This window comes from Nicotiana tomentosiformis, chromosome 2 (assembly GCF_000390325.3).
Source record: "Nicotiana tomentosiformis chromosome 2, ASM39032v3, whole genome shotgun sequence".
NCBI lineage: Eukaryota > Viridiplantae > Streptophyta > Magnoliopsida > Solanales > Solanaceae > Nicotiana > Nicotiana tomentosiformis.
In genome coordinates, this window is record NC_090813.1 from 43,353,271 (window position 1) to 43,362,890 (window position 9,620).

At 33.6% G+C, this 9,620-nt stretch overlaps 1 protein-coding gene across 2 annotated transcripts; it reads left to right on the top strand.

The window, feature by feature from the left end:
* Nucleotides 1–5,752: 5,752 nt before the first annotated feature.
* Nucleotides 5,753–9,320, top strand: LOC104115556 (mitogen-activated protein kinase 7-like). 2 transcript variants are annotated; one of them, XM_070195237.1, is made up of 3 exons: nt 5,753–6,226; nt 6,523–6,949; nt 8,309–9,320. In XM_070195237.1, the coding sequence occupies exons 2-3, from the start codon at nt 6,527–6,529 to the stop codon at nt 8,996–8,998; spliced, it is 1,113 nt and encodes a 370-aa protein (XP_070051338.1). In that variant the 5' UTR covers nt 5,753–6,226; nt 6,523–6,526; the 3' UTR covers nt 8,999–9,320. The 2 variants fall into 2 exon arrangements, with proteins under 2 accessions (XP_070051338.1, XP_009624520.1); XM_009626225.4 differs by having other exon boundaries at nt 5,755–6,312.
* Nucleotides 9,321–9,620: the final 300 nt, after the last annotated feature.

The window sequence follows — 9,620 nt, forward strand, 5'->3', positions numbered from 1 at the left end:
CCTCCATCCTCACCTCAATCTGAGTGAATCCCTCATCAATCATCCTAAGATCGTCAAGGTTCATGTTGGAACCTGACTCGTCGCCCTCAACGATGACGTCCTTCCCTTTATCCTCGTTGGCCGGGGAAGCATCAACTGCCGGCCTAGAAGATGAAGTCTCCTCTTGCCTCACATACAGGAGCCTTTACCAAGCATCCTCTCCACGACCATCTCCCCCTCAGGAATCAAAGGCACGCCCTCATTAGCCTCTTCCAGTTGTGGGTCCTCTGAGGTATCCCCAACATCGCCTCCAATGTGTGTCGTCGCCATCTCTCGAAGCGTGAATTCACCTTCTACTCAATCGATGGCCAAGGGAATTCTCCCCTACCCCCCGACGTCCACAACCTTCCTTTTACAGGGCCTTAGGTTCCCATCACAGGGAGAGACTTCATCATCTTCGTCGATGAGTGAAAACGTCTAAGGAGCAGGCGCATCATCGGAGATGGGGGCAGAGGCGGAAGGCGCAGTAGCCGAGATGGGGGCGGAGGTGGAAAGCGTAACATCCCTTCTCATCCTAAACATGGGCACGGGCGCCATGTTCCTTCTTGTAGTCCCCTTCACTGAACCTAAAAAAGAAGAAGCATAGAAGTTTATAACGGCACAAGCCGAGGAGAGGGCTGGTTTGAAATTCTAAAAGAAGCTCGGCCAATCACGTATCCCCATGGTGTAGGGGAGAACCTGCCTAACCTAGTCGATGAGACGTGCTGCCAAGTGAGGAGGACGACTGGTGGCTGCAGGAGAAGAAGGATTATTAAGTACTTGAAAGGAAAAAAGCTAAAAATGCGAACACTTGCGTGTATGGTTCCAGGCCTTGGGGAAACCATCAGTATTGGACGTAATGGCCTCATTCTTGACGAAGAAGTAGTCAATCCAGAACTGCCGACTACCCTTATCATCTATCTTCACCACCAAACATTTGCCTCCACGATGTCGAAGATTCAACATTGTCTCTACGTAGAAGCTAGGCGTGAACAGATGCACCAATTGCCGCACCGTGACTCGACCCTGGCAAGCTTAACAAACTTTGATAGCATCTTGATGACCTTGTAAACATAAAGAGTGAGCTGAGCGGGGAAAATGCCATAATAGCGGCAAAACTCCTCCACCAGCGGAAGAAGAGGGAACGAGTAGATAATGGTAAACGGGTAGGCATAGAGAGCACAATACCCAGGACGGTGAACATGCACCTCGCCCCCCACCTACGGGGATCAATTCTACATGGTAGGGAAGGCCAAACTTGGCTTTGAATTCAGCCAACTGTCTAGATGCCATCGACGATTGAAATTTTTCGGGCATCGTATCCGACAACTGTTGAAAGTCAGATCTAGAATCGGGGTTACGAGGAATAATCTCCTCCACTGAAGGAAGAGCTTCATCCTCAGCAGCGACGACAACGTCCTCCCCGTGAGCAAGGAACACAACAGCCAAAGGAATGGCGTGGATCTCTTCATCAATATTAGAAGGAAGATTAGACATGGTTATGAAGTTTACAAGAAGATGAGAGTATGAAAGAAAATTAAGGTTCAGAAGGCAAAGAATAAGACCTTATAGAGAATATTCTCGGGAATATTCCTCCCATCTATACCATTAAGGTTTTTGTGGTCCATGTGCCTTTATAAATAGAAAGAGAAAGAATTATAGAATGGATTAGACACTCCTTGTAAAAAAACAATACATTGAGATTCTTACTTTATCATTAACATGCCAAACACACCTTTTCTTTAGATCTGTGTCCATCTTGTCTCCCGCGATCCAAGGAGGATCTGAATATTCTAAGGCTTATCATCATCCATATTTGTCAGAGAGAATATCAAAGAATCTTACCTTTTCGGGTGACTCACTTGTATTTATTTACATAAATGCTACACGTTATCATTTATTGCTATTTAATGCTATCCTTCTTAATCTTGGGCCATTGAATATTGCTTTATTGTTTCTATTTATTACTGCTCGAATAATACTAGTGACATCTTGCTACAAAATCAGTCAAACAATCTCTTGGATATTAATATTGGCTAAGATTAACTCTATTCTATTAGAAAATCTAATTGTTTAAATCAAGATCTAAATTTTGGGTCAAACGGTAACTATATATCGTGCACAATAGACAATGCCTTCTTTCGTTTCGGAAAAAAAAAAATCTATCTATAATTAAAAGTAGAAGAAAAAGCAATCTCATTAAGCCAAGTGGCATTGCTAAGACAAAATAAACTACCTTTCTAACTAAAACATATTTTGAATTTTAAATTTTGAATTAATTGGTTATTGTATTTGAATTAATAAATATAAATATCTTATAATTATCTATAATAAAAAATGAAAATATAAATATACTATTATGATATAATATTAAAGATAAGCATATTATATATATAACACAAATTAATAATTATTAAAATATTGGTAGGTTTTTTATAAAAATAATAAAATACTTATCTCTTTATAGTTTGATGAATTCAAAATTATAATCTATCTATAATTAAAAGTAGAAGAAAAATCAATCTCATTAAGCCAAGTGGCATAACTACAAAAAGCCCAGTGGCATTGTTAAGACAAATAAACTACCTTTCTAACTAAAAAATATTTTAAATTTTATATTTTGAATTAATTGGTTACTCTATTTGAATTAATAAATTTAAATATCTTATAATAGCTGTTCGGAACCCACAAACCATATCTATAATAAAAAAATAAAATATATAATTGAAAAAAATTACCCATTCAAATTATGGAGTACTTTCAAGTTGAAGTTATAAAATTATTTTAGAATAAAATAATTAAAAAATCTAAAAATTCAAATTGAATGGATAGTAGTTTCTTCCTAATATCTATCTATAATTAAAAGTAGAAGAAAAACAATCTCATTAAGCCAAGTGACATAACTATAAAAAATCAAGTGGCATTGTTAAGACAAAATAAACTACCTTTCTAACTAAATAATATTTTAAATTTTAAATTTTGAATTAATTGGTTACTCTATTTGAATTAATAAATATAAATATCTTATAATTATCTATAAAAAATAAACAAAAATATAAAGATACTATTATGATATTATATATAAGATAATCATATATATATATATATATATATATATATATATATATATATATATATATATATATATATATATATATATATATATATATATATATATATATATATATATATATATATATATATATATATATATAACACAAATTAATAATTATTAAAATATTGGTAGGTTTTTTATAAAAATAATAAAATTCTTATCTCTTTATAGTTTTGATGAATTAAAAATTATAATTTAGTAAAATAATATTACATTATTTAAATTTTCAGTAAACTACAAAATGAGAAAACTAATCAAATATTATAGTACAAAAGAATATATGAAAAAAGGGGGATAAGGATAATTTTATGATATTTATATTTTGAATAGATTAAAAAATAAAAGATAAATAAATAACACTCAAAAAAATTATCAATAAATTTAGATAATTGAAGAATTTTGTACAGTATAACATAAGTTTAAAAAAATAATTTTATTTCAAGAGTAAGAAAATATATATCTATGTTATATTAAAAGAGAGTAGTATCAAAATATTAAGCCAATTGACAAGTTAATAAAAACTCACATTAGTAAATGTATAGTATTAACTACTTGCTAATTTGACAATAAGAATAAATAAGGAACAAACAATTTATTTATTACTATATGATGTGTATCCTTTGAATTTGTTTAGATTTTGTTATATTTCTGCCCACTATATTAAATAATAAAATATAACTAATATTTATTAAAATAATATGATATATTAGATCATAATTTTATAAAATTAATATTTTATCAAATTATTCACGTATCGTGCGGGTACTAACACTAGTTTATATTAGAACAGATGCCACTAAGAAAGATAGAACCGAAAAATAAAAAAGATTTCAAGGGTGAATGATGAGCGGAAGAAATGGGGGAACGAGTCGGAGGATTGTTCATTAAGTGGTAATTGGTAATTCACTCTTAAAACTGTTGCCTGGACACATATTTTATCCGTTTCATTTTTGTGTGATATTCATACTATTTCTAATCTATCCAAAAAAACTGATACCTTATATATTTTAAAAACTCTTTAATTCTAATATTTTTATTTTATTATTAATGGCATTCTCTTTTAAAAATAAGACCAGTCGAGAAATCTCACGCTCAAAAGATGAGAGTAGCAGAAATGAGATGCTGAATGAATGTGTGAACATAATAGGAGAAATATGATTAGAAATAAAAATATTCGAGATAAGGTGGGAGTGGCCTCCGATCCGTGGTAGACAAGATGAGGAAAGCAAGGCTGAAATATATTAATGGTTTGGGCATGTGAAGAGGAGATGCACAGATGCCCCACTGAGGAGGTGTGGGAGGTTGGCAATGGTGGGTCTAAGGAGAAGTAGAGGTAGGCTGAAAAAATATTGTAAGAGATGATTAGACAGGACATGACACATCTTCAATTTATCGATGACATGAACCTAGATAGAAGGATATGGAGGTCGAGGATTCGGCTAAAAGGTTAGCAGATAGTCGAGTTTGGAACATTATATCTGTTCCTTATTTGCCATATCAATATTATTATTATTATTATTATTATTATTATCATCATTCTCGTATTACCTTATTCTTCGATTTCTATTACTATATGTTATTTTATTTGCTTCGGTTATCTTATTGCTTTGTTATTTTAATGTTCTTACTATTCTTGTCTTCATTATTTTCAACATGACTTCTTCACTATTGTTTTTCTTTTTAAACTATTTTTCGATGCTTTTCGTAAGCCAAAGTCTATCAGAAACAACGACTATACCTCCATAAGATAGGGGTAAGCTCGAGATTTTTATAATATCTTGTGTAACTCCATATAATAGAAGAAAAAGAAAAGGGTAAAACATAAAATTTGTTTATCGCCCAAAATTATTTGCATTCGATGACTAAAAATATATATTTCGGAAGAAAAAAGAAATGAGTTGGAGGCCATATTAACGACTGCAAGTAGAAAGCAGCGGCCGCCTAGGGGGGATAGTAGGGTCATTTCGACGCGGAATGGCCCTTAGCACCGTCATCGTAAGCGCACACACTCCCATTATGGAATGTCTCTCCACTTTTGTTTCAAACATCCACAACCTTTGATTTTCCACAAAGCAACCCTTTTTCAACTTAATTTGGCATCTTCCCATAAGCATATCCCCTTCACTTTGATTAATTACATTACAACAACCAAAAGGATAGACATTAGACTCCACTTAGGTTAAAAGTTGCTTAACGGCTTAAATATCTCACCCAACTCACTCATTTGACCCAAGTAAAACAATACACCATCCACCTGGTTTAGTGCAGTTATATTTGACCAAATACAAAGTTTAAGATATTAAAATTAATTTATCCAATGTTAGTGAACTGAAACAGAATATCAACACAATATTGATAAGTTAGTTACTAAAGGAAAATATCACATCATAATTTAAAATTTTAATAATTATAGTGTAATTGAATTCTTAAAAGTGATGAAAATTTCACAAATATAAGATGATGTTAGACCTGAATATTATATCATATTAGTAATATTAAAAAATATTAGAATAATTTTAAAAAGTCAGCTTTATTGAGAAATAAAAATGTTAGGCGTTTTGAAATACGTGAAAAAGAAAATTGTGTTATATAAATTGTGAGAGAGGAAGAAATAATGAAAGCTGCTCTTGAAATTAGAAGCCAGTAATATTAATTTACCGATATTAAATTTGAGTTCTTTATTGTAGTGCTATATTGTGCATGAATGTGAACTAGTTTTGTACAGATACGGTAGCTGTCGTGTTCTTGAGATAATCGTCCTTCTCTCCCCCTCAAATTCCCCTTATTGTCCTCCTCCTCTGTTTCTTTCTTTTTTTAATATTTAATATACTCAAACATCTATTTTAAAATATCGCTTTCATTTTACGCTTACCAAACTATTAATCACAGATGTTAACGAGCTATGTGGGTTTCCTAAAATCTTGGTAAATTTTGATTGCGTGAAGGGCATGTTTGGCTCCTGAGAAAATTATAAGCAACTCGTTTCTTGGGTCGAGCATGATCCTTCTGTAATTCTCAGAATTTATGATACTTTCGGTTTACTTCTTTGGGAATGCTGAATAAAGTTGCTCTGAAATTGGTGCAAGATTGAAGGTAAAGAAAAGCGCAAATATCTGAATTTAATAATCTCAGCAAAAAGAACATCGGATCAGAAGAAGATCGAATTGCCACAAAACAAAGTATATATTCTACTACCCTTTTCCCTCTATTTTTGCTTACTACTACTGCTCTTATTCTTTGCTTTCTGAGCTATTGATCCATAACATGTTGCTTTATTCAAGTTGTTGTGTGGTGGTATATAGATGGAGTTAAATATATAAATTGTAATGGTTGCTAGATATTGAAAGATTGAATCTTTTTTACACTGTTCTGAATATGCAAAATAACAGAGAAATGGCAACTCAAGTGGAGCCTCCAAATGGAATTAGGCCTCGAGGGAAACACTATTACACAATGTGGCAAACTGTGTTTGAAGTTGACACAAAATACATTCCAATAAAACCTATTGGAAGAGGAGCTTATGGTGTGGTTTGTTCCTCAGTAAATAGGGAGACTAATGAGAGAGTTGCAATCAAGAAGATCAATAACGTGTTTTCGAATAGAATTGATGCGCTGAGAACACTAAGAGAATTGAAGCTTCTGCGGCATATAAGGCATGAGAATGTGATTGCTTTGAAGGATGTGATGATGCCCATTCATAGAAGCAGTTTCAAGGATATTTATTTGGTTTATGAGTTGATGGATACGGATCTTAATCATATTATTAAGTCGTCGCAGCCTTTATCAAATGACCATTGCAAGTATTTTCTTTTTCAGGTATTGCCTTAGCTTGTGAACTCATTTCTGTTTGTTGTCATTATTGTCTTTTATTCCACATTAATAACTTAGTATATACTTTTCTAGTTCTCCCTTTTATGGTAAGTTCTTGAGCACTTGATTGAATTTTTATCTTTTTGAAGTTTAGTTGTTGGCTGCATTCCGAATTCTCAATTTTATCTGATAGGAGTGATATCTAGAGGGGGAAATGAAGAGGGTAAGAGAGGAATGAAAGAAAAAGAAATTAACCTTCCTTAGCAAGAAGTTTTTATTTTTATTTTTATTTTTTTGACAATTTACCTGTATCTAGCAGACCAAAGAGCAAAATGATATCAAGTTGTTAAAAATTAACTAGCTATATCATTCTCCTTTTTGGCTACCTTTCGTTATCAACTGACAAATAGCTCGTACGTATTTCTCCATCTTGTTTTAATGTCTTTCTCTTCATGAAACATATAGTGCAATAAGCTTGGCCCTTTTGACTTGTAATGGACATTTCAGGTGGCACTTAAGAAAATTGCTGGCTGAAAACTTTGATGTAGTTCCTACTTGTTCTGTAATTTATACATTACACAAGTTGTACGTAAAATTGAATGTTGTCACTGCTGAAACATTTTTTCAGAACAAATTTTTAGTTTCATCTCATTTGGGTACTTGTGTTAATGAACCATACTGGAAAGATCTATAATGTACTATCGGAAACAGCACTTGAAAATTCCGTCTCTAATTGTACATATATTCGTTCATACTGAAGACATCTCAAGAATTCAAGAGTGCTAAACATTCATATTTATGCATTATGGTAAAAGACTGTTCTGCTTTTGCACTTGTCTTATGGAATTTTGGGAAGTTGCGGGACAATTTCATATAACTAAGCTGGAAAGTACTCAAACTGAGTTATAATTTTTCAGTACAAGGTAAAAGAAAATCTATGAAGACAAATGATGTTTAAAATATGGCATCTATGGTGATATTTTCTGCTTAATGAATCCTGCTTTAAAGCTTGATCTTGTCTTGGATCTGTATCTTTTGAAGTTCACACTGTGCATCATGCATTCATGGCTACAGAATGAAACAACACCAGTTTCCGCAAAAGGTAGATGGTATATTATTGGTTTTAAAACTTCTAATCTTTCTAAACCTGAGATACATAAATATCATCCTTATCTGCACAGCTTGTCTGTTTGTACCAAATGAATGAATGGAAGAAAGTACCATAGTCACTAGAGACTAATCATCAGTGTATCAGAAGTCTAATGCTACATTAAGCAAGCTTGATATTGTTACTGCACCTTTCTTGATATTTTTCTCAATCGTTCTAATGCACTCTAGCTAACAACTTTTCCTGTCATTGTGTAGCTCCTTCGTGGCTTGAAGTATCTCCATTCAGCTAACATTCTCCACCGAGACTTGAAACCTGGGAATCTCCTTGTGAACGCTAACTGTGAGTTAAAGATTTGTGACTTTGGACTGGCTAGGACTAGCAGAGACAATGGGCAGTTTATGACTGAATATGTCGTCACTCGTTGGTATCGTGCACCAGAGCTCCTTCTTTGCTGTGACAATTATGGAACATCCATTGACGTCTGGTCTGTTGGATGTATCTTTGCAGAAATCCTTGGACGGAAGCCTCTCTTCCCAGGAACTGAGTGCCTTAACCAGCTTACACTTATTCTCAATATCCTTGGTAGCCAGCCTGAAGCTGATCTTCATTTCATTGATAACCAAAGGGCTAAAAGATTCATCAGATCACTACCTTTTTCGCGAGGAACTCACTTTTCTTCTCTCTTCCCTCAGGCTGATCCTTTAGCAATAGATTTATTGCAGCGAATGCTGGTTTTTGATCCCTCTAAGAGAATAACAGTTACAGAAGCTCTCTACCACCCTTACCTATCAAGTCTTTATGATCCAACGTGCAACCTTCCCGCTCAATTTCCTCTTAATCTGGATATCGATGAGAATATGGCAGAACCATTGATTCGGGAGATGATGCTGAGAGAAATCCTTCATTACCATCCTGAAGCAGCTTACATCAACACATTTTACTAGTAGAATGGTAAGTACAACTTTTTTGATTCTGTATTATGAAAAACATACACAGTTAAGTCGTTTTGCGCACTTGGAGTCATTTGGAGCAGCAAGATCATCAATCTGAGGATCACTTTAGGTAATAATTTGGAGACTTCATTTCATCATCTTTACTTTTAAGATTATTACTCCATCATGTGATGATGGAAAATGTTTTTTGGTGTGTGTTGATCTGAGGACTAAATCAGGCAACCTATTTATCCTGTTCATCTGGACCCTTGGACTAGACTTCTTCTTGTAAGCTGTACATAATTTATGGGCTAAGCTTCCCATTTTATTTCCAGCTTGAGTGTAATTGGCCTTATTGATCCAGTGATCCTTCCCCTGTCCTTTTATTGGTACTATGCAATGGTCTATTAACTACCTTTGGCTCCAATGCATTCTCCATTATTACTGTCATTATAACATTGGGTAAGAGAGAATTTGCACTATCATGTTATCTAAAAGATAACTACAAATATCTGGTGGTAAAAGTTGGGATTAGTAACAGGAAAAGTAACCTCATTACCTACTACAACTGTTTAACATACACTAAACATTGTAAAAAATCTTTATACTGTTCGAGTATATTAGTAGTTAAATC